Source organism: Cataglyphis hispanica, chromosome 1 (genome assembly GCF_021464435.1).
Source record: "Cataglyphis hispanica isolate Lineage 1 chromosome 1, ULB_Chis1_1.0, whole genome shotgun sequence".
Lineage (NCBI taxonomy): Eukaryota > Metazoa > Arthropoda > Insecta > Hymenoptera > Formicidae > Cataglyphis > Cataglyphis hispanica.
In genome coordinates, this window is record NC_065954.1 from 1,114,585 (window position 1) to 1,138,281 (window position 23,697).

General features: G+C 32.9%; 3 protein-coding genes across 3 annotated transcripts; 1 reads left to right on the forward strand and 2 right to left on the reverse strand.

Annotated features, from left to right (window-relative positions):
- The first annotated feature begins 105 nt into the window (after positions 1-105).
- Positions 106-22,922, forward strand: LOC126855048 (probable serine/threonine-protein kinase dyrk1). Its single transcript, XM_050602395.1, has 6 exons — positions 106-456; positions 645-1,094; positions 18,499-19,268; positions 19,548-21,215; positions 21,341-22,411; positions 22,487-22,922. Exon 4 carries the CDS (start codon positions 20,241-20,243, stop codon positions 21,159-21,161), a length of 921 nt encoding a protein of 306 aa, XP_050458352.1. The 5' UTR covers positions 106-456; positions 645-1,094; positions 18,499-19,268; positions 19,548-20,240; the 3' UTR covers positions 21,162-21,215; positions 21,341-22,411; positions 22,487-22,922.
- LOC126855102 (cytochrome P450 4C1-like) lies at positions 5,534-7,668 on the reverse strand. The gene is made up of 3 exons (XM_050602479.1): positions 7,400-7,668; positions 6,256-6,435; positions 5,534-6,190 (listed from the first exon to the last, which is right to left on the reverse strand). Exons 1-3 carry the CDS (start codon positions 7,536-7,538, stop codon positions 6,180-6,182), a joined length of 330 nt encoding a protein of 109 aa, XP_050458436.1. The 5' UTR covers positions 7,539-7,668; the 3' UTR covers positions 5,534-6,179.
- LOC126855029 (uncharacterized) lies at positions 16,737-18,428 on the reverse strand. The gene is made up of 2 exons (XM_050602318.1): positions 16,944-18,428; positions 16,737-16,876 (listed from the first exon to the last, which is right to left on the reverse strand). Exon 1 carries the CDS (start codon positions 18,015-18,017, stop codon positions 17,028-17,030), a length of 990 nt encoding a protein of 329 aa, XP_050458275.1. The 5' UTR covers positions 18,018-18,428; the 3' UTR covers positions 16,737-16,876; positions 16,944-17,027.
- Positions 22,923-23,697: the final 775 nt, after the last annotated feature.

Genomic DNA, 23,697 nt, shown 5'->3' on the forward strand with positions numbered 1-23,697 from the left:
GATATTTTTTTATAAAAATATATTTATTTATTTTCAATATTTATTTTTATTTCTTTTTTTACACAATATATATCATTATTTTCTCTAAATATGTAATACTAAGGAAAGCTGTAAAAAAATCATTTAATTATAACGCTGAAATGTAACGCATAATAAGAAGCGCGAGTGCGGCGAGTAGCGTGCCCTTCGTTGCCCGCTCGATAAGAAGAAGAGAGATAGAAAACAGCATATCTGTCCTCTTCTGTTATCTGAAGTTAGCCGAAGCGCCGAGCTCACATGTACGCAGTTCGCGCTTGTGTCTGTTATCCCTTCTACCACGGTTTGGCGTGATGCGCGTCCCGAATCTGGCATCACTGCCAACAGGGCGGGTGCGGGAGGGGGGCCAAAGGCCTCTTTGGACCGTGCCACTGTGTATGTGCGCGAGCGTGCGCGCTTCCTGTCCATGCATATACTTTGGTATATTTCAAACTTTTTTGTTAATAACTTTTTAATATATTATGATTCTTTTTGTTTATTGTTACTTTTGTGTGTAATATTTTTTTCTCTCATATTTTTGTTTCAAATCTTTATATCTTTATATCTTATTACATTAAATTTGTTAACATATCAAAAACATGTTAAATTAAAAGACTAAAATTTTATAGTGTTCATATCTTTCTATTCCGTGCGAGATCTTGGCGACAAGTCCAAGACAAGAGGACAACGCATAGCCCCTGCTCCGTGGAGTCGAGAGTCATCGTGCCGGTGAGGTTATCTCGCTATATAATAGCCGCGTGCGTTCGCGACGTTGGAATCAATCGTTCTACCGTCGTAGCCGCAATTTCGTGTTATTTTCGCGTTCGAGTTAAGCTCGAAATTTTGATGTTTATCGCGTTGTCATTAGCTTAATTTTGATGCGACACGGCACGTCAGCAAGCGATTCAAGCCCCGAAACATCTTAAGTATTGGTTTCGCGGATTAACACATTATTGCGCGTTTAATACCGCATGTATCGTTTCTCTGAAGATTCTAAATACGGCGTAATTCGGCGTTCGCACAGATTCTCGCCCGTCTAGCGTCTAAGTGGTGTATGCGTGATTTGTCTGCCGTTGAATGTGAGTGTCTTTCACGATTATGTATTTCTTTTTAATTTGTTAACCGTCGAGTGTTCCGTGCGAATATATTTCTTTTTATTCTTTTTGAGTACCGTCGAATTATATGCATTTGAATGTATTCATCCAATAAAGCGGGGAACACACACTTTTGCATAAGCGCATAGCCATAAGCATAAAGAAATTGATTGGTCCACAAACATGTCTAACGAAATGAACCAATCAATTTCCTTATACTTATGCGCTTATGCAAAAGTGTGTGTTTCCTGCTTAAGCGATAGCGTAATCTCGCGATTTGTACAACATATCGAATAAAATGTTATGAGCTAGATTGGCGAGTCGTATGTTTGACATCTCCCGTTCGCTGGCGCAACCTAACATCCGCGCGACGAAGAGATCGCGACAGTGGACGCGCGCCGCGTTCGACGATCCGCGAAAGGAAAAATCGTCGCAATATATATATTTTCTAATATACATTTATATTTAATATATTATATATATTTTTCTAATATATAATATATGTATATATATATATATATATATATATATATATATATATATATTTATCTCAATCGCAACAAATAATAAATAAGGAAACAACCGTATATTGCAATATAAATCTTACATATGTCAGTTATCTTTGAGTCTTATCAAAAGCTATACTTTAGCTTATATAAGATAACATACATGTTTCTTTTTTTTTCTTTAGCTATTAACTTGAACTATGAACAGCCAAATAGATTATCATATACGCAAAATTTGATTACTATTAAAAAACAAGTAAAAATACATCGCCAGCGATTTCAGAACAGTTTCCTGTTTGTAAGCTCTTGTTACTCTTTATGACTGGCAACAATCGTATAAGGAAATATCCAGGATTGGGAAATAACGCGTTATTTGTAACGTCGTTACCGTTACAGTTACTTTTTTTCGACAACAATCGTTACTTTTATCTGTCTGTAACGGTAACGGTAAATAATATTATTATTATGTATAATAGTATTAATATTATTAATTAATAATATTTAATAATATTATCAATTTGAAAACAATGTTTGATAAAAATTTTCAACAAGATTGGAATTTGTAAATTAATTTAAATTTCTATAAAGATAAGTAAAGATATTAACATAAAAAATTAGAATCATTAAATAAGTTTAATGCAAAAAACGCTTGCTGTTTAATTGTAACATAGATTATTATATTTAATATTGATTATTAAATAATTTTATAATCTAACAAAGCTTATATTACAAACAACAAAAAAATAAGAAATTATTATTTTTTAAGTAACGATAATGGTAACGCGTTACCTTTTAAAATCAGTAACGAGTAACGGTAACGAGTTACTTTTTACAAAAAATAATAACGGCAACGCATTACTTTTATAGAGTAATATTCTCAACCTTGGAAATATCAAATATTGCACACTTTGAATTTTAAAATCGGAAATTTTTTTAAGTTTCTTTTGGTAATAATTGTTAATAACCAGATAACTTTTAATAACCAGAATACTCATGCATAAATTGCAACTAATATAAAATATTTTTAAAAACAACCAGTAAGCATAAATAAAAATCGCCTCTGGCATAAAATATTTTATTTTTAATAATCAGAGCACACATTCAAATCGCTTCTGGAAAGAAATATTTTTTAAAACAACTAGCACACGAATAACAATTGCTTCTGGTATAAAATATATATTTTTTTTAATAATCAGAGCGCACGTTCAAATTGCTTTTGGAATAAAATATTTTTTAAAATAACCAGCACACGAGAAATCGCCTCTGACATAAAATATTCTTTGATAATAACCAGAACGCACATTCAAACTGCTTCTGGAAAATAAAACAACTAGCACAGAAATTAGATTGCCTCTGGCTAACAAATACATACATACATACATACATACACACACACATATATATATATATATATATATATATACATATATACATATATACGTAACATGTATTTATCACTATACGTATATATATGTACACGTATACTACTGTGTTCAAAAAATTTCGAGAAATTCTAATTTAAACTTCTCATATTAATCCTATCGACAAATTTTTTTTGTTTGTAGATTGATAGGACTGTTTCTGACATCTATGGCAAATTTCATGTTATTACATTGAACGATTCATAAACAAACGCTGTTTGTATAGCTGAAAAAATATTTGTCTAGTGATTTCTAGTAAAATGCCAAGAAATATTGAGCAAAGAATTTGCATTAAATTTTGTGTTTGGAACGAATTTTCATGTGCCCGAATTGTGGAAATGATGCGCAAATGTTTTGACAATAAGTGCTTGTGTCATAAACAAGGATTTACGATTGGTTTAAAATGTTCAAAAAAGACAGAGAATCTGTTGAAGATCACTCACGTTCTAGAAGACCTTCCATTTCAAACTGATAATGAACACATCGAAAAAATCAAGAATTTAGTGTTAAGTAATCGACGATTAACAATTGTTAACGATCATTAAATTTGTTAACATTTCCGCATCATTTTCACAATTCGGGCACATAAAAATTCGTTCCGAACACAAAATTTAATGCAAATTCTTTGCTCAATATTTATTGACATTTTACTAAAATTCGCTAGATAAATATCTTTTCACCTATACAAACAGCGTTTATTTATGAACCGTTCAACGTAATAACATGAAATTTGTCATAAATGTCAGAGACAGTCCTATCAATCTATAAAAAAAAATTTGCCGAAAGAGCAGTTTAATGCGAGCAGTTTGAATAAAAATTTCTCGAAACTTTTTAAACACAGTTATATATACCACTAAAAAAAGACTTGTGTGTTCCGCTTTTGTGTATCCATGTATTCCTATTATGTACATATAACTACTAAATGTACACTATTTATTTTTACTGGTGCACTTGACATGTTGACGCGTTATAATGATCGATTTTACTTACCCTGTTTTCTGTTACACGCACGTTCCACACTTTGCGCGACTGCGAGAATTATTATATTTATAGAGATATATATGTTGCTGCATGAGATATCACCGCATGTATCAGATTACTACACATATACTATTATATTGATTTAGGGTAGGGCAAGTAGCGATGTGTGTGTAGGCAGGTTTAAATAGATAGATGTTAAGTTAGGATAAGTTAGGGTTAATGTAGTTGTAAGTTAGAGATGAGATTGATGTAAGCGTTTTTTGCAAGAGTTGTAATCCCAAGATTTTGTAATCCCAAGAGGAATCAATAAATCTAAATCTAAATCTGCTACTATATTGACACTGAATATTACAGAGAGAGAATTGCACAATACTTCAACACAATCAAAAAGCAACCAAACTCTGAAAAACGAAAATAAGTATACATATATATAGAATACCTTTTACTTATGGAATTTATAAGTTATATATGTACATTATAGCATAATATTGTTACTTAATGATGAGAATAGAAATAGAGATAAAAATAAAAAAGCATAAAAAACACATCAAAATCTGAAATCTTTGATCAATCTATTAAACTTAATCTTTTAAAGAGATAAAAAGCAAAGAAAATATATTGTTATTTTGTAAGATGTTTAGTCATCTCTATCGTATTTTCAAATTTTTTCTTGTTCTTACTTTCTGCAACTCGTCAGCATGAAAGAGTTAGCATCAAAATTTCTTATAAGAGTTTTTTTAATACTTATAATTATTCAAAAATGCTAATATTTTATAATATAGAAACTAAAACTTTTATTTTGTTTATTGTCTCTTTAAAAGTAATTATAATAAATTAATATGATTTTTGTGTTTACAATGATATCAAACATGACATTATTAGGATTATTTTTAACTAGATATATAATAAAAATTTGTACGTATTAAAAATTATTTAAATTATTTGCGTTTGATCGTCATTTTAATCGCAAAAATTTCATTAATCCATTAGAATTATTTTTAAAAAGATAAAATAAAAAGTATAAAAATTTTAATGTTTGTATGGACAAGCTGTAATTGTTAAATGAGAAAAGCAATGCGTAATGAGAAAATCCTATGTTCGCTGAAGAAATAAAATGTTATTGTTAAGAGAAAACATATTCTTCTATATAAGTAATAAAGAGAGCTATTACCTATCACAAACACATTTATTTATTAAATCCGTGTTATTTATTTATAAAATCCATTTATTAAATTTTTATCTGCAAACAAAAGCAACCGCCATAGCAGTGATGCTTGCGTCAGTCTGCTTCTCTTTTTTACATTTTACAAATATTTATTTTATAATTTTATACAAAATATGCAACTTTCTCTATTTTGTTATTCTATGTTAAAAAATATATGTTTATATAATATAATGATACAATTTACAAATTTACAAATACATATATGCATCCTCTATATTTGCAGTAAAAATAATCTTTATGATTATTATGTTTAATTTTAAAAATGTCTACGTACAGCAATTATTTATACAAATAAACTATCACTTTTCTTCTAATCATTTTTTATTTATTTTTATATGTGCGTCTCCTTATCGGAAAAAATTTATACACAACACAATTATATAAATTATGCTCGTCCGCTTTAATTATTTTTAATAAATATGTCTTGCGATTTGTTAACGACATGTGTGCAAGATGTTTTGTAATCAGTATGCGTACTGTGGCAATCGCCGCAAAGAAACTAGCTCGAGAAAAACATAGCAAAACAAGTAACACATCTTAAGGGATAACAATGACAGAATCGTGGAGTTACCATTACCACTTCCTATATGGTATATGTACAAATAATTTTTACTATGCCTTTTCCCTCGAAGCTTCAAATTTTACGTGATTTTTAGTACCGGGATACACAAGTGTGTCCGCGTCTCCTCGTCGTCATTCCTTACGAACGATCGCGAAAGATCATTCGTATATTTCGAAGATAGAGAACCGGTAAGATTATAGGAAAAAAATTATGCCAATTTTAAAAAATGGAAGGAAAAGACACCTCAATGAGTCGTTGATTCGGCCTGCTGGAGATGAAAGCTATGATTGCTTTTTTGGTGCAAAATTTTTATTTGGAGCCCATAAATTATTTAAAGGATATACAGTTGAAATTCGATATCATCATTCGTCCGTGTCATCCGGTTCCTACAATTCAAAGTCTTATCAAAAACTATTCACACGAAGAGAAAAAAAAATCGTGAGCAATTCACCTATGCAATTCCTCGATCCTGCGCTGAATGGTAGATAGGAAAAAGGATGACGATTTTGTATATTCTCGGGCAAAAATCTATCCGGATCAAATACTTCTGGATTTGGCCAAAAATTGGGGTCCCTATGAACTTGGAAGATATCAAGATGTAAGATTGTTCCAGCTGGTACAACATATGAGTCTGAAAAGTGTATTATAAAATTGAAAAATATGTGAAATTAAGTTTTTTTGAAAAATAATATGATTATAATATTGCATTCTTAAAATGTTAAAGCAATTAATCTTATTTTACACCCGATGGTATATACTCTAATATATGCACAGGGGGTCCGAAAACTTTTGACACATCCAAAGTGTGAAGGTAGATTGAGTCAAACTGAGTCGAAAAGTCCTGTACCATTTTGCAAAATTTGCAATAGTTATTGCATTAATAATTAAAATATGTAAGCTAATAAGCACAATGGAAAACGGTAGGCCGGTATTGGCAGGCATATACGATGAATTGAAACTTGTGTACGTTTCTTAGCAACGAAAGCATCAACTAAGCAAGAGGTGACTGCGTGACTCCATCTCTCGCTTAGATGATGCTTTCGTTACTAACAATAAGAAACGTACACAAGTAATTCGTCGTACATGCCGTTATATACCTGCCGTTATATACCGGTCTGCTTTGCGCTCATTAGCTCACATATTTTAATTAATAACGTAATAACTATTGCGAATTTTTCAAAATGGTACAGGACTTTTCGATTCAGTTTGATTCAATCTACCTTCACATTTCAAGTGTGTCAAAAGTTTCCAGACACCCTGTATAAATATACTTATATACATACATACATATATATATATGTGTATATATATATATATATATACGCGCGCGCATATACATACGCATGCACACATCACACACGCACGCACGCACGCACGCATCGCATCACGCACGCACGCACGCACGCACGCACACAACACACAAACACACATACATACGTGTGTGCGTGCGTGCGTGCGTGCGTGCGTGCGTGCGTGCGTGCGTGCGTGCGTGCGTGCGTGCGTGTGTGTGTGTGTGTGTGTGTGTGTGTGTGTGTGTACTGTAAGTAAAATGTGACATGTTCAAATATATAAACAGCAAAAAAGTGATTAACTACCTAATTTTACATCTTCCTGAACATTTCGCAATATAAAAGGCGCGACGGGATATAAACGTAGCGATTCCTTTAAACATCTTTCTAAATATGATAAATTTTGCAACGATCTCATGGTAAGTCTTCCTCTGTTTTCTTGCATCACAGAATCGACTTCAACTCTCACACGTTCCTATGTCATCAATAATAATTAAAATGTATTTAATAATATTCTGTTTTTTATATGTATAGATATATATGCAAGTAAATAAATTAATAAATATATTGCAACAAAAACTTAATATCTAGTTTGAAATATTTGAATAAAAAATTATGTTTAATTTTAAAAATGTCGCCAGTAAATAAATTAATAAATTCTTCCATAATGTATATAATAATAATATACCAATAAAATAAACATGGATAATAACACTATAGCGATAAACATCGTTTCTTATGATATTCTTGACCGCTCAATTATGCTTGTTCTTCTTACTGTTTTGTTGATCCTTGAACAAACGTTAAAAAAACTTTTTTTTTATTTTTATTGTTTATTTAATAATTAAAAGTTTTATCTATTAGTTTAATTGTTAAATGTTTTTAAACAAGTAATATAACATATATATAATTAGATTTTAATAATTGAATCGAGCTAACAATATTGCGATATTGGGAAAACTTATGTAAAAATAACGTGTTCACACTCATTGTGATATTATTAAATTTTATTTAGATTTTGCAGTAAAATGTTATAACATTTTTATTTTATACAAATACTATCGATTATTAAGAGTTGTATTTATAATGATTCTATTGAGAAACAGTTAGAATCTTGAAACGTGATATGATTTAATAGATGAAACTTGAGAGTCTGATTTTGGTTTGTAATCTCGATTCAATAGAAATATCATATGAAAGAGACAGAAGGCAATCAAAAGCCGGCACGGTAATTTGTGCGCATATATATGTTTTGTTACAATCAAATTACATACATATTTTAAATAAGTGATAGATACAATCACAAAAATATGTGTATCGCGATCCATGTATACACTTTTCTATCGATATTTGAGGTGAAAGTGTTAAACTAAATATTTACTTTATTAATAATTATAACGAATACCATTTGCCTAACAGCGATTCAGTCAAATAACGTTTGCCTAGAAAAATAACATTTGGACACAAATAAATGAGTGAAAGCCATTTGACGACATAGACATTTTTTAGCTAGTTGCAATTGCCCTGATTTTATCTGATATGCATCATAGACAATTGTCTACGAGAGAAGGAGGGATCAGATTTAAGACCCAAACAGCAGTATATGATTTGCGTATGTGTGTAATTTTTCCTCTATTCTTGCTGCTGTTATTTGCGTCTCAAATCTGGTCACACGGGAGAAGAGTGCTCATCCATCGTTAAAAACAATGAACCATTTAAACAACTACAAAGTAAAAATTGTTTTTTTGATGGAAATTGATCAGTTTTCACGTAAACTGTCGAAAAAACACACGTTGAAAATGATAAATAAGGTAAAAATAATTACAAATTTAATTATTAATATTTAGATAAACGTAAAGAGTTTATTAATATTTTAAATAAAATTATTAGCTGCTAATGTATGCTTTCTTTGAATTTTAGGATTAGACTAGGCACAAAAATAATTTACATAATACAAAAATGTGCAAAAAATTAAGTGGAACGCAGCGCCGAAAACTCGAAAAAGATGAAAAGGATGAAAAGAAGCAGCAACTTTAAAAAAAATTCTAAGATTATGCACATTTTTTTAATCAGTTTTATCTTGTTTCCAAATTTGTTTTATTGACTTTTCCTTCGCTCTCCAATGACTGTGACGATAATAATGTTAATGGATAATAATACTTAGTAATAAACAGAGTAATAAATAAAGACAGATATATCAAAGTTTTAATAAAAATTGTAATAACGTAATTGAAACTGAAAATAAAGTTGAAATCGATTTTCCGGAAATAAGATCAGTAAATGAAGGATGTACGAAAAAGAGAATAAATATGCACTGCGACGATTTTTCCCTTCGCGAGTTCGGCGCGATCTCTCCGTCGCGCGGATGTTTCGTGGCGCCGGCGAACGGGAGTACGATTCGCCGGTCGGGAGATACGGGAAAAGGGTCGATCGTCGTCAAAAACACAAGGAAATCGAGAAATGGTTACACGCCGGGAAGGAACGGGATGGAAGGTGTTCCGCGCGTGCCGTGACGAAGCTTTAATACTCGCGAGAATTGCAATTGGGCGCCAGATACGGTCTTGCACGTATCAATTTTCGTCGAATACGCGAGATAAGCACGAAAAAGACGCGAAGAAAGAAGTCGATTTCGTCACGGGCGGACTAGCTCACCTAACGGTAGAGGGGCAGGGCGGATGTTGAACTTACGCGATATGGAAGCAAGAGGCCACACAGATAGAGCGACAGACACGTGAAAACGAAATTAAACTCGTCAAGCGTAACAAATAAATAACAGCTTTATTAATTTAGAAGCGATGCGTCCGAATGATAAACAAAGATAACGGAGTTATGCCCGATGTTGATAATTTTGCAGAAGCGAGACTGGGTATTCGAAACGATTTCGCCACCGAAACTAAGACGCCGTTAAATCATAATCGGTCGGGCCAAGGCTCGAGCGCCATTACACCAGGTCGATTATCGGACCTCTCGTGGATCGATAATATTCCGCTCGCTGTTCGGACAGGCTACGCAAGCACCACCTGCATCCGGTGCATCCCTAACATGCACCGCGCAGACATCGCTCGAAACGCTCCATACACTATTACGCATTAATCGCGAATTCACTCGATCGCTAATCCACTTCGAACGAGGTATTCGACACCCATAAACCGAATTAATTTCGCGCGAAACACACTCACACTCGACGACTAACCGACGACATACATGATCGCGAAACACACTCACACGGCACGACAGACTACTCACACATACCGGACTTAGACGCTAGACGGGCGACAGATTTCGCGACTATCAGATTACGCCGTATTATCGAACCGCGATCTCCAGAGAGACGACTTACGCTGACTCTACCGCACGATATAAATCGAATCCGCGAAACCAATGATCCAGACGCTTCGGGGCTCGCTTCGCTTGCAGACGTGGCCGTGTCACAATCGCAATTTCGCTAATGCTAACGCGATAAACACCAATAATTTCGAGCCGAGCTCGAACGCACAAATAACGCGAAATCGCGGCCACGACGGCAGAACGAAGGATTCCGAACGCGATCGCGCGTGGCTACTTTATAGCGGGATAACCTCACCGGTAACGATGATCTTCCTTCGGGAATCCGGGGATTCGGCAGCTTCTCCCTGTTCGGCCTCTCGAGGTCCTGCCGCTATCCCTCGCACCCGCTTATCTCTCGGCCGGGATCCCTCCTCGCTCTCGCTCACGCTTCACAAAATCGCTCTCGAATGTCGTTCTCGCCACGATACGTCTTTCGCCTTCTCACGCTCGCGCCAGTCTGACCCGGGAGCACCGCGATCTAGAATCGGTAACGCCGGGCCAGCCGGGGATGCGCAACCGGGGTGCGTGTTATCACGGCCAATCACGCGATAACACGCGAGGCCACTGCCTGACGGCACGCTCATGATCGTACCGGGGACGCGCGCACACTCGAGATCGCGATCAATATATTTTCCACGGGGCCCTTCGGAGAGGGCCTTGGCGAGTTCCGCCGGGATCTCGGAAACGAGGAACGCAACGGTGTCCCTCGCCGACCTCCTCTTTTTCCCGTCGTGTCTCGCGGCGGTGAAGCTCCTTCGGGATCCTTCGGGATACGTCTTTGCACGGTCCTGCGTCGAGGCGCGAGGATCTTCCTCGTCCTCTCGCGCTTCTCGCCACGCTGCTGAATTCGGTGGTTGATAATTCCTTTGCTGTTTTTCTTTCGTCCTCCCGAAGGTCCTCTTCCAAGTTGTTGTTATCTTTGTTTTTGCTGCGGCCGTGTTCGCTTCTCCGGTAAGGCTCCCGTGTCGTATCGAAATAAGGAAATAATATCATAATTAAAAAATGAAATATATCCGACAAATAACGCCCCTCTGGAGATTTCGGTACGGCTCTAATGTTTTGAGACTGGCGCGGATGCGTTTTCCGCGCTCAGCGATCGGAGAGGGATCCGGCGGACGTGCGCGGGACGGCAACGTCACAGTACTTACATATTATTATTCAAATCAAGTAACATAATTTTTTGATGCTTTACAGTTTATATAGTAGTTTTACATATTATAATTTAATAAAAGAGATATATGATTTATTAAATGTATTTCTTTGAAACGAAAAAAGTGCGTGTTGCAATATTGAAATATATTGTTGCATCATCGTACTTTGATTTATTAATTTACTTGAATATTCAAAATATGTATATCTGATAAATTTCCACGGGCTAATTTAAATTAAATAAATAATCTATTTTTTTTTTAAATAAATTTGTAACGGGCCGCTTCACGTGCGGTTCGTGGGCGCGGACAGCGCAATCGGGATCAGGATTCGTGAAGGGGTTTGAAGCACAATTACGAGACGTTAGGTAAAAGGTACGTCGTTTTATTTGCCATTCGATGGCAATAGTCAGCTGTTACAATGATACGAATCGATACAATAGTATTCGTATTACTACAAGAATGCGAGCGTGATGTTGTGACGCGGGTCTAGACGATGTTTTTGCGCGTCTAGTTAAAGGCCCGGCTCGTGGCGCGGGGCGCGTGCGGTGAGACGGGCGCGTGTTGTTGTTGCGAGCCCGTAGGTGCGGGGTGCGCGCGGTAAGGCGGGCGCGTGTGGATAGCCTTTCGATATCTCGCACGGTGATATGGTGCGAGATACGCGAGTTACGGCGCGTATTATATGCGGTTGGGTGTTCGGCGCGGACTGCAGAGTGTCAGGCCTGCAGTCGGGTGTATGCGTCGGCGTCGGTGACGCGGCGCGTGTTCCCAGAGAGAATCGTGGGATGTGGAGTCCGGACGGTCGGATCGTAAGGTCTCGAGAATCCTCGAGGAAAGCGGCGAACTCGTCCACTCTCTGTCCTGTACGGACGGTTTTTAGACTGGAGTCGTTTCTAGAGCAGATGGTCGAGAATGCTCGACGGAGGCTGCGAACTTGTCAACCTCCGGGCCACTGTCTATAGACGTTGAGGATCGGTTTCTGGATTTGTCTCGGAGCGTACTGCTCGAGCGGATTCAGGTGCCGGTCTGGTGCTGCCTGGGGTTCGGTAGGGCTTTTTATACCCTACCGGAGCGATCGTGACACCCGCGCCGTTCGCATCCCCCTCGGGGTGGGAGAGACGACGCGGGCCTCCGGCAGCGCGCGTTCGGCGATCGGCATTTGCCGGAAACGTTCGGTGCCGTTCGGCGCTCGGTTTGTTTATGACAAACACTAACGGCGGTGTTTGTCATAAACATTGTTTTCGTATTTAAAAATGGGCGCCTAAGCGCCTCTGCCCCTACCCGGCTGGTGTTCGCCGGGCGGCAGACTTCCGTCGGGAACGATGGGGGGATGCATCGTTACAAATTATTCATTTAATTTAAATTAGCACGTAGAATTTTATCGGATATACATATTTTGAATATTCAAATGAATTAATAAATCAAAGTACGATGCATCTTGTTAAAATTTGTTGTATTTTCTATTTCAAACAATTAAGAGTTAAGATTCTTAAAAAAATCAGTACTTATGCTGCCCATATAAATGATTGCTAAAATAAGGACCAAATTTGATCAGAAAACGAGTATGCATTATAATAAAAGAGAAAAGTGTTATAAAATATAAGTTAATCAATGATTAAATAATTTATAGTAATATGTAAAGTCCAAAGCCTATTAATATTGTTTATTACTAAGTTAAAAGTCTTAAATTTCACTTAAAGCTAAAATAACATGTGTGTAATTGGGCCTAAAATCTCTTTTCTCGCCACGCGCTTATATTCGCGCAAATTTACAGATGTTTTAAAATTAATTTCTCTTTAATTTTTGCAAAAATCGCAAAATAGTATAGAATTTTTCTACTCAGGCTAACCCGCATACGGTGATATAATTATCATTGTATATACATATATACGTGTATATACTTTACATGCACAGAGAAAAAGATTTCTTTAAACTTAAAACATCTATTTGTTTCATTTATATTTGTTTCGTTATAAAATCATAATTATAACATTTCATATAACATAATTTTATACATTATTTTATTGAATAAAAATTAAATAGTTTAGTTGTTTTAAACCATATTGTTTGACGTAAAAATAATTATTATTTGGAATAATGCTTTTTAATTAAATAATATCTGTTTTATTACACTGAATATACATTATTGATGATTTTTTAATTTGCACAATTTTTTACTTGTTTCTATATTTTTTGCTAAAAATTTTCTGTTATTTCAAAAATAGTTGCTAAAGATTTATTTTTTGTTATTCTAATTACATGTACAGAATATCTATAAAGTCCTTACTTTCTATGTTTCGGAAGCAGTTCAAAATTATGAAAAAAATGTGAAATACGTATTCGATCATTTCAAGAGGCTACTTTTTAAAGAAAGTTAAAGGAGTCGTCTCTCCAAGAGAATGTCCCTGGGAGACTTCAATTTAAAAATTTCAAATAAAATCTCTCATATTGTTGTATATCGTTTAAAAGGGCTTAACAAATTTTTTTTTTTCCTCAAACCAAAAATTAACGTGTCAACTCATTCAAGAATTATTTAAGATCAAAATTTAAAAAAGCCAATTTTCAAAAAAATTGTGGTCTATTTGGAAAAATCCTAAATAAACGTTTGAGAAAACGTTGGAAAATGTTTGTCTTTTCAAGTCTGTTTTATAAAAAAATTCAGATTTGATCTAGATTTTATATAAAAAATAATTTTGGCATTATTTTTAATTAAACATTAAAAGTTTTTGCGTATCATTTTCAAAAAAAAAAAATCAAGATTAAATCTGAATTTTTTTATGTAAAGGATTTAAAAAACAAACACTTTCATTCCTTGAATGATTTTTTAAGATTTTCCAAATGAAAGTAACAATTTTTTGAAAATTAGTTTTTTTCGAATTTTTTTCTGGTAAATATTGGTTTTTTTCAAATTACATTATTAACATCACAAAGTATAGAAATTAAACGATTTTTTGTGAAATTTTTGTTACAAATTATTAATATTAATATTTATAGTTATAAAAGCCTATATTGTGAGTAATCTTAAAAAAAAACGGACGATTCATAACGAGGCAACAAAAACTCTAAAACAAAAATAAACAAACATTTTCTTAAAATATAAGACAATAGTTTCAGTAATACATATGGAATTTTTGATTAAATAATTTGTTCTTTTGTAATGTTAAAAAATAGTGATCAATATCTCATTAATTTTGATACTTTTTTCTTCAAAAGTCTGCCGTTTTGTAACAAATAATTTTTTATTCAAATCCATACGTGCAACTGAAGCTATTGTTTTATATTTGAAGAAAATGTTTGATTTTTTGCTTCAGAGTTTCCATTGACTCACTAAGCGTGCGCCCGTTTTTTCTAAAGCGACTTGCACTATTGGCTATTGTAGTTATAAATATTAATATTTTTAACAAAAGTTTTACAAAAAGTAGTTAAACTTATGTACTTTGTGATGCTAATAAAGTGATTTGAAAAAAATTAATTATTTATCAGAAAAAAATTCTTAAATATAGTCTTTTTGGTTTTACACTGGTTTCCCTCCTTAAAAAAAATAGCCTCTCAAAATGATTGATATGTATTTTGCAGTTTTTCATAATTTTGAACCGTTCCCGAAATATAGATGATGGAGACAGGCTTTATAGACATCTTATACATGTAATTCTCAAATAAAGTTCTGATATCTCTTTTCAGAATTATTTGAATTTGTAAAAGATGGAAAATAACAAGCGGTTCAATCCATATGTCAGTGTTGATGCTAAAGAAGAAATAGTTATCTCTGGTATTGCCGGAAGATTTCCTAATTGTGACAATATAAAAGAATTTCAGGATAATATTTTGAATAAAATGGATCTTGGTTCGAGCGATCATCAACGCTGGACTGACTGTAATACAATAATACAATTTTCGAAAATAAACTTTGAAAAAATCTATACATTATCATAAATAAATAAATAAAATTATAGAGTATTTTACAATCCTCGTATAATACTTTATTAGTGTGTTCTAGGAGTAAAATAAAGTCAAAAATTCTAACGCAATAATTTTGAGACTGTAATAGTTTTTGAGTTATAAGTGAATTATAAGCAAAGTTAACCAATGATATCGCGTAATACATAGGAAACGATAAAATAAAATTAGTTGTGCAGTAAAAATCAATATCACTTCACTTGAAAAAATCAATAATAAATGACAGATCGGTATGTATGTAAATGTAATTACGAACATGAGCGCGCGAGTTTTACGCAATATCTTTGATAAACTTTGATTGCTTTTGATTCAAAAATTATTGCAATTTTTGTATTAGAATTTTTGACTTTATTTACTGATATTTTAGATGAAAAGTTTATATGAAACAAACACATTTGCTTTTAAACAAAAGAATTACTTTAATGAAAAGCCTTAATCGAAGAATAATAAAACAAAAAAATATTTAACACAATGTTCGCATAAAACTACGTAACGGGTTTTACTAGTCTCGATTGCACGTGTTTTCTCACCAAAGTATTGTTGGCCAGTGTGCTCGTTTCCAGCGCTATCACATTTTCGATCGCTCGCTCGTTAGCACGTTCGCACGTTCGCATATTTCGATCTATCACTTGTGGCGGGTATATTTAATTTGGAATTACAATTTTTCAACATTTACTTATAAAATATGCTAATAAAATATTATGCGGAGATTGTAAGACACTCTGTATATAAAATATGTCTTTAGAAATGTTTTAGTCTAACTATCTATCATATAACAATGTGACAATATTACTTATATGATAACATTACTTATTATATGATAATATTACTTATTTTATTATTATTATTTTTATTCAAATTATTTTAAATCTTAACAGATATCTATGAAATGCCTGCTCGAATAGGAAAAATGAACAATATACAAAAATTTGACTCTGAATTCTTTAACCTTTTAGGTACGACGCGCCACTATAGTGGCTTTTGCGTATATCATCTTTCCAGCCACACGCAGAATTCAGCCGTACCTAAAAAGTTAACATATCGACCGAAGAAGCTCATGCACTTGATCCTGGATGCAGAATGTTACTTGAGCATACCTATGAAGCAATTATTGATGCGGGTGTAAATCCCGCAGAACTGCAAGGAACAAATACGAGCCTTATTACAGCAATAAATATTTCTGAATCATATTCAGATTTAATATACGAAAAACCTCAAGTATGTGGTTCACATTGTGTGGTTATTTAATAATTTAATAAACAAGTGCTTATGCGACCAAACTGGCAATTTATTGTTTGATTATTATATCACGACGTTTCGACCATATGGTTTTGGTCCTTATCAAGTGAAACTAAAATAACAATACAATAAATAATGATAGTCATGTTACAATGAAATAAATAGAATTAAGCACTTACGTTATAATTAAAAAGTAGAAAGAGAAAAATCGAAATGTCAAACTGACATTGTGTCAACCACTATGTTTGGAATACTGAGATCAACTAAACGACCTTTATTAATTTATCGTATATGTTGTTTAAATTCTCTGTATCTTTTTGGGAGTTAATAGTGTTGTCAAATTTTTTAATAAAAAACATTTCAGCTATTTCTCTCTTTCTTACATGTTTTTCGTTATGTAGAATATCAGGCGCTGACCAATCGAAGTCATGATCAAATTCTAATTTGTGTTTGCTGATTACGGATAGATTACTCGCGTGCATTTTTATATTATTACAATGTTCTTTGACTCGGGTGCTTAAGTGTCTTTTTGTCTGGCCAATATACGAAGCGCTACAATTCTTACAATTTATTTTATAAACAACCTCCGTTCTATTGCTAATAGGTAAACCATCTTTGCCACGTTTAATCAATGAATTTAGTTTTTTAGGTATATTGTAAACCACTGTAAATCCCATATTTTTAAGCAACCGACCAACATCGCCACTCAAGCCTTCGACAAACGGTAGTGCAATGTAGGAGGGTTTGTCTGTACCACTTTCCCCATTATCCAGAATGCTATTGCTCCGGTGTTTCAAAAAATTCAGTCTCTTACAAATATAACGATTTATAACGTGTGTCGGAAAACAGTTATTAAGTAAGATCTGCTTCACGACATCAATGTTTTTTCCATGAAACTGATCGTCAGATAGTAAAATAGCATGGTCAACGAGATTAAAAATGGTGTTCAACTTATATTTAAAAGGATGGTTTGAATAAAAATTTATGTATCTATCGGAACACGTAGCTTTTCTATACCAGTTTGTTAAAATTTTTCCGTTGGAACGGATAACACTGGTGTTCAAAAAATTGATATATGAATCTGACTCTATTTCATGTGTGAATTTTAAACGTTGGTGATAACTATTAAAAATCAAATTAATCTCGTCAACCTTTGCACGTGGAACAATAGCAAAAATATCATCTACGTATCTATAATACACAGGAACCGCAAAACTAAGTAAACTCATACACTGTGTCTCCAAATCATCCATCACAATATCTGCTAAAATAGGTGATAACGGAGACCCCACGAAACGTCGTGATAGAATAATCAAACAATAAATTGCCAGTTTGGTCGTATAAACACTTGTCTATTAATTTATTTACTGGCGACATTTTAAAATTAAACATATTAAAATAATAATGTTTCGGAAGCTGCCATTATATAGTATGTGGCACTTTTGAGCACTTCAGAAAAATCATAAATAGTGATATTTTAAAAACTTAACATAATATGAAGACAATTAGTTAAATTAATAATTTAGAAATTAATGTTTGGTAATTTAAAAAATTTCTCTTTATTTATTATATGTATTCGTAACAGCTAAATTGCAATAATTATGCCTAATTATCAAGGATTATGAATAATTACTAATTTTATATTTCATATCTATATACTTTTTTATATAAAATATTTAATATCTATTTCTATCGTAAATGTTTTTGAATAATCTTTGCTTAATATTTTTTCAGACGCAGGCTTAATAAAAATAATTTTTTGAAACGATATGGTATAAAAAATATATAAATATATCCTTTCTAAAAAAGGCATGAAACCTCGAACTCGAATACATCGAAATGATGAAGCCTCTTTTCCGCGATACTGATTGGTTCCGTCATTGCGCTTACTTTGTGAGCGGCTGTCAGTGTATTATATTTTGACAGTTATATTTATCAAGAGGTTAATTGTGTATTGAAAATTGTATGTCATTAAAAATGTATAATGAAAAAAAAAAAATGGCGCGCGCAAAGTGCGCGCTTTGTGTTGTCTAGTGACATAAAAAGGCTGTAAAAAAACATTTGAAGCTTTCCCACGTATCAAGCAGTGAGCATCGCTGCCTATCGTTTTTGTTGCCGGCTTGGTAGAAAAGAGATAGAAAATCATATATCTGTCTTTTTCTATTATCCGAAGCTAACCGAAGCGCCGAGCTCATACACGGTTTTCGATTGGTGCGTTATTCTTTCTACCACATTTTGGCGCGTTGCATTTCTCGAAGTTAGCCTAGCATAACTGCATGAGATGCTTTGTGTCTAAGAAGATTTCGATTAACTTTTAATAAGATTCATTTCGTTTTGTATGTGACTGAAGCATATTATGTGAAGAATGTCACAATATATATTAGTCTTTTGTAATTATCATAAATATTATGTGACAAATATGAAATATGGAAGAATGAAGTGTACAGTTAAGAATGATAAGAATCGTAAGAAAATATGTACTATACGTACAATTGCACGAAATAGTTAGTATCATCATATATTTACTTAAAATAATATAAAATGTTTTAAACGCAATAGAGTATTGTGCATATTGAGGATAACAGCACATAACCTATCTATTTGATTATAAGCAAGATAATATCAATACATAAAATGTATGAATTTTGCACAATACTGCTTTTTAACTTTTTTTAGTTATAAATTCTCGCATCAATGCCTTAATTTTTGGTTGATTCTATTTAAATTAATTATGTATTAATATTATATATAATAATAATAAATTACTTTATCTATTTTTGCAGAAAATAAAACTAACCTTTCTGCAATTGCTGAAAATTTAAATAGAAATAATCCATGCATTGTTCTGGATGCCACATTTTCCAATTACTGTGGTAATAAACAAAGTAAAGACTGTGAATCTTAATGTAACAATTTCTTATAATAACAGCAAAAGCAAAACAGTAGATATCAATACTAATAATTCTACGAATGATACTAATACTGATAATAATATAGTTTCCTGTGATAATGACAAAGATCAAAGCATAGTAGATAATGTTATCAATAATTCTACGAATGATACTGATTTTGATAATAACACAATATTTTCTTGTAGTAATGACAATGGCTGTAAAACAGTAAATAGTGATATCAATATCGATAAATCTACGAATGACATTAATCTCTCTGATAATAATATATTTTCCTGTGGTAATGACAAAGATCATAGCATAATAGATACTGCCATTAATTAAATTCTGTTAATGGTACTGATTTTGATAAGAAAGTAATATATTTTTATGTTAATGAACATGGTCACGTTACATTAAATAATGAAAGTTGTATCAATGATCCTAAGAAACATGCTATGGTTTCTAAGAAACATGATTGTGATAATGCCATGATATTTTCCAATGATTGTGATAATAAATGTAATAGAATAAAAGCTACAAAACATAACGTTATTTTCCTGCGATAACGACAGTAACAAAACGATGATGATAGATGGTGATATTAATGCCAATAATTCCATGGATGGAAATGATTCTGATAATAACATATCATTTTCCTATGATAATGACAGAAATCATAGTATAGTAAATAGTACTATTAATGCCAATAATTCTACAAATGATTTTGGTAATAATGTGATATTTTCTTATGATAATAACAATGTGTGTAAAACGGTAGATATCAATATCAATAATTCTATGAAGGATAATGATTGTAATAATAATATATCATTTTCCTGCAATAATGATAAAGATCACAACATCGTATTAGATGATGTTATTAATGTCAACAATTGTAGAAATAATACTGATTTTGATAATAACGTGATATTTTCTGTGATATTTTCTTGTGATAATGACAATAACTGTGATACTGCAGATAATGATATTAATACCAATAATTTTATGAATAACAATAATAATATGACATTTTCCTGTGACAGTAATAATGCCAATGTTTCTGCAACTGGTGTTGTTCTCAATGATGTTATGATATTTTCCTATGACGATGATAATAATTCTAGTATATTATATGATCTCACTAATGCTAAAACTTCTATAAATTATAATAATAGTGATAATAATATAACATTTTCCTGTGATGATGAAAATATTATTAACAACGTTGCTGGCGCAAACATAACGAATACTTCCGAGTATTTACCTTCAACATCGGAAATTACAATTGAAAAAGAGACTACAAAACACGAAAGCATCCATAATAACAATTCTACAATTAATAATAAAAATTCTTCAGAGTCACTGGTAGACATTTCTTCTGTAAACACATTTGGTTGTAGAGAAAACGATTTATATGTTCCGTTCTCTCAACCTAAAGGGCTTAAAAAAAAAATTTTTGTTACTATTGCAAAAAGTTTCAAAGTAAAATTACACGCCATTTAGAAAACGTGCATAAATTGGAATCTGAAGTGAAAAAATTTGCATTATTACCAAAAGGTATCATATTTTTTTAATTCTGAAAATTCTATAAAATTTTATTGTATATTTTTTATAATTATTAATAATCTTATTAATATGTTATAATTTTTATTAATATGCATTATCTAATATTTTTATTGTAGATAATTTAGAGAGAAAAAAAAATTATAGAAACTATTAGGAGGAAAGAGAATTTTATATACAATACAGATCCTTCCATAAATACGGGAGAGTTAATTGTTTGTCGAAGACCTGCCAAAAATAATTGCAAAACAGTACGAGATTTTACGTGTTGTGCGAAGTGTAAAGGTTCACTAAAAATAATATCAAGCACCATTTTAAGCAATGTGCATGTGTAATCAAAGGCAGAAATGTACAAATTTTAGAACGTGCTGTAATGGGAAGAATCCATGAATGGGCAAGTGAGACAGTAAGAAAAGTTTTATTCCCGGTTTTGAGAGAAGACGATGTTACACGATGTATTAGATACGATAAATTATTAATAACATATGCAAACAAATTATGTATCAAGTACAATCATCAACATCAACAAGACATGATACGTGCTAGACTTCGATTATTAGGACGGTTTCTTATTGCAGTAAAAGAGTATAATTCTAACATAACAAGAGTATAATTCTAACATAACAGAGTTTTCTGATATATATGATCCTTCCATATATGATAATTGTCTTAAAGCAGCAAATAAAATAGCTCATTTTGATGACATTAATAAAAAATATGGTGCACCATCAGTTGCGTCAAATATTGGAACAAATTTAAAACAAATTGGTAATTTGTTAATAACAGAATGCATTAAAACAAATAATATAGAAAAGCAAAATACCACAGAAAATTTTTTGAAATTAGTACAAGAAGATTATGGAATATCTATAAACAAAACAGTAGAAGAAAATGTTACACAATATAAACGACAGAAAAAAGTTACGCTTCCATCTATGGAAGATATAAAAAAGCTACACTCATATCTAAAAAACCAAAGAAAATTATTATATGCAAAACTTCAGAAAAAATTTATGTGCAACACATGGCTGGAACTTGCAAAAGTTACACTTACATCCACACAAGTTTTTAATAGAAGAAGAGCAGGAGAGATTGAACGTGTTACTATAGAAGATTTTCATACTCGCGAAGGTATAACGAAAGAAACCTATTTAGATTTATATAAATCATTAGAAACAAATTTACAACAGGTATGAATTATTTTTTTATAAATAAACTACGCATTAATATATAATGTAAAATAATTTTATAATTTTTGTATATAGATTGCTGATAAATACGTAAGATTTTTAATTCGTGGGAAATTAGGACGCACAGTGCCTGTGATTTTAGACGTGGAAGTTAGTTCGATGTATTGAATTAATTTTGAAGCATCGAAAGGATGCAAATATTCCTGAAAAAAATCCATATGTGTTCGGCATACCTAATAACACTAGCAATAAACGCTATTTCAAATATTTAAGAGAGTGTATTCTTATGCGAAATTTTTCTAAAAAATGTGGTGCACAAATACCACATTTATTAAGAGGTACTGAATTACGCAAACATATTGCTACAACGTGCATTACGTTAAATTTATCTGAAAATGAAGTGGATGATTTGGCAAACTTTATGGGACATCACGAAAAAATTCATAAACGCCACTACCGTCAATCAATACCAGCAATAGAGATCATTCGTATGACGAAATTTCTTCAACTAGTGTTACGTCCAGACCCTTAAGAGTCAGAGTCAGCGGGAGGGCGTAACCTACTTAACTCCGCTAGACAAACGCTAGACAACGAGTGTCTCGGAGTCGAACGAATTGACCTGGGCCTGTGACAGGTCAACGACCGGAAGGGTCGCTTTTACTCGGTCAGTAGGCCGTTCGTTCGATGGTCCCCTTTTCAGTAAAGGAACTAAATCCTTATTACCCGGGACGAGACCTTGTGCGATCTCGGGATATGAGATAGGAAAAGGGTTAAGCAAAAAAAAAAAAGAATATTATTTACATATCAATTTTTGCATTTATTGCATACTAAAAGAAAAATGAGAGCAAGGAACAAATTATTAAGTTTATCTTGTTAAACATTTAGTTTAGTATATATCGCTTAATAACTATTATTTAATATTTATGTGTCTTTGTGTGCATATGTGTGTGTGTGTGTTATGGGATCTCCTCTAGTATACAGGGGAATTGTCTCCAGAGGACTTCTATAGGAACAGCGACAGGATAGTGAGACCCCGGGACGAACCACGGGATTACGGTGTCTGGTAGGGCCTCCGTCAGTGCAGTCAGCAATTCCTCGCGGTCCACCGGGCCGGGCCCTATGCAAATGGCTCCGTCCGGAAGTGGGTCGTATATCGGGGGGAACTGGGCCAATGTCCGGAAGTAGAGGTAATCTTCAGAAAAGTTTGGCCAGTGGGATGACGGCTCCCGTTCGGACCGAGACGAGTCTTCGGTCTCTGTAGATACTATCTCTGGTTCGCTGTCAGT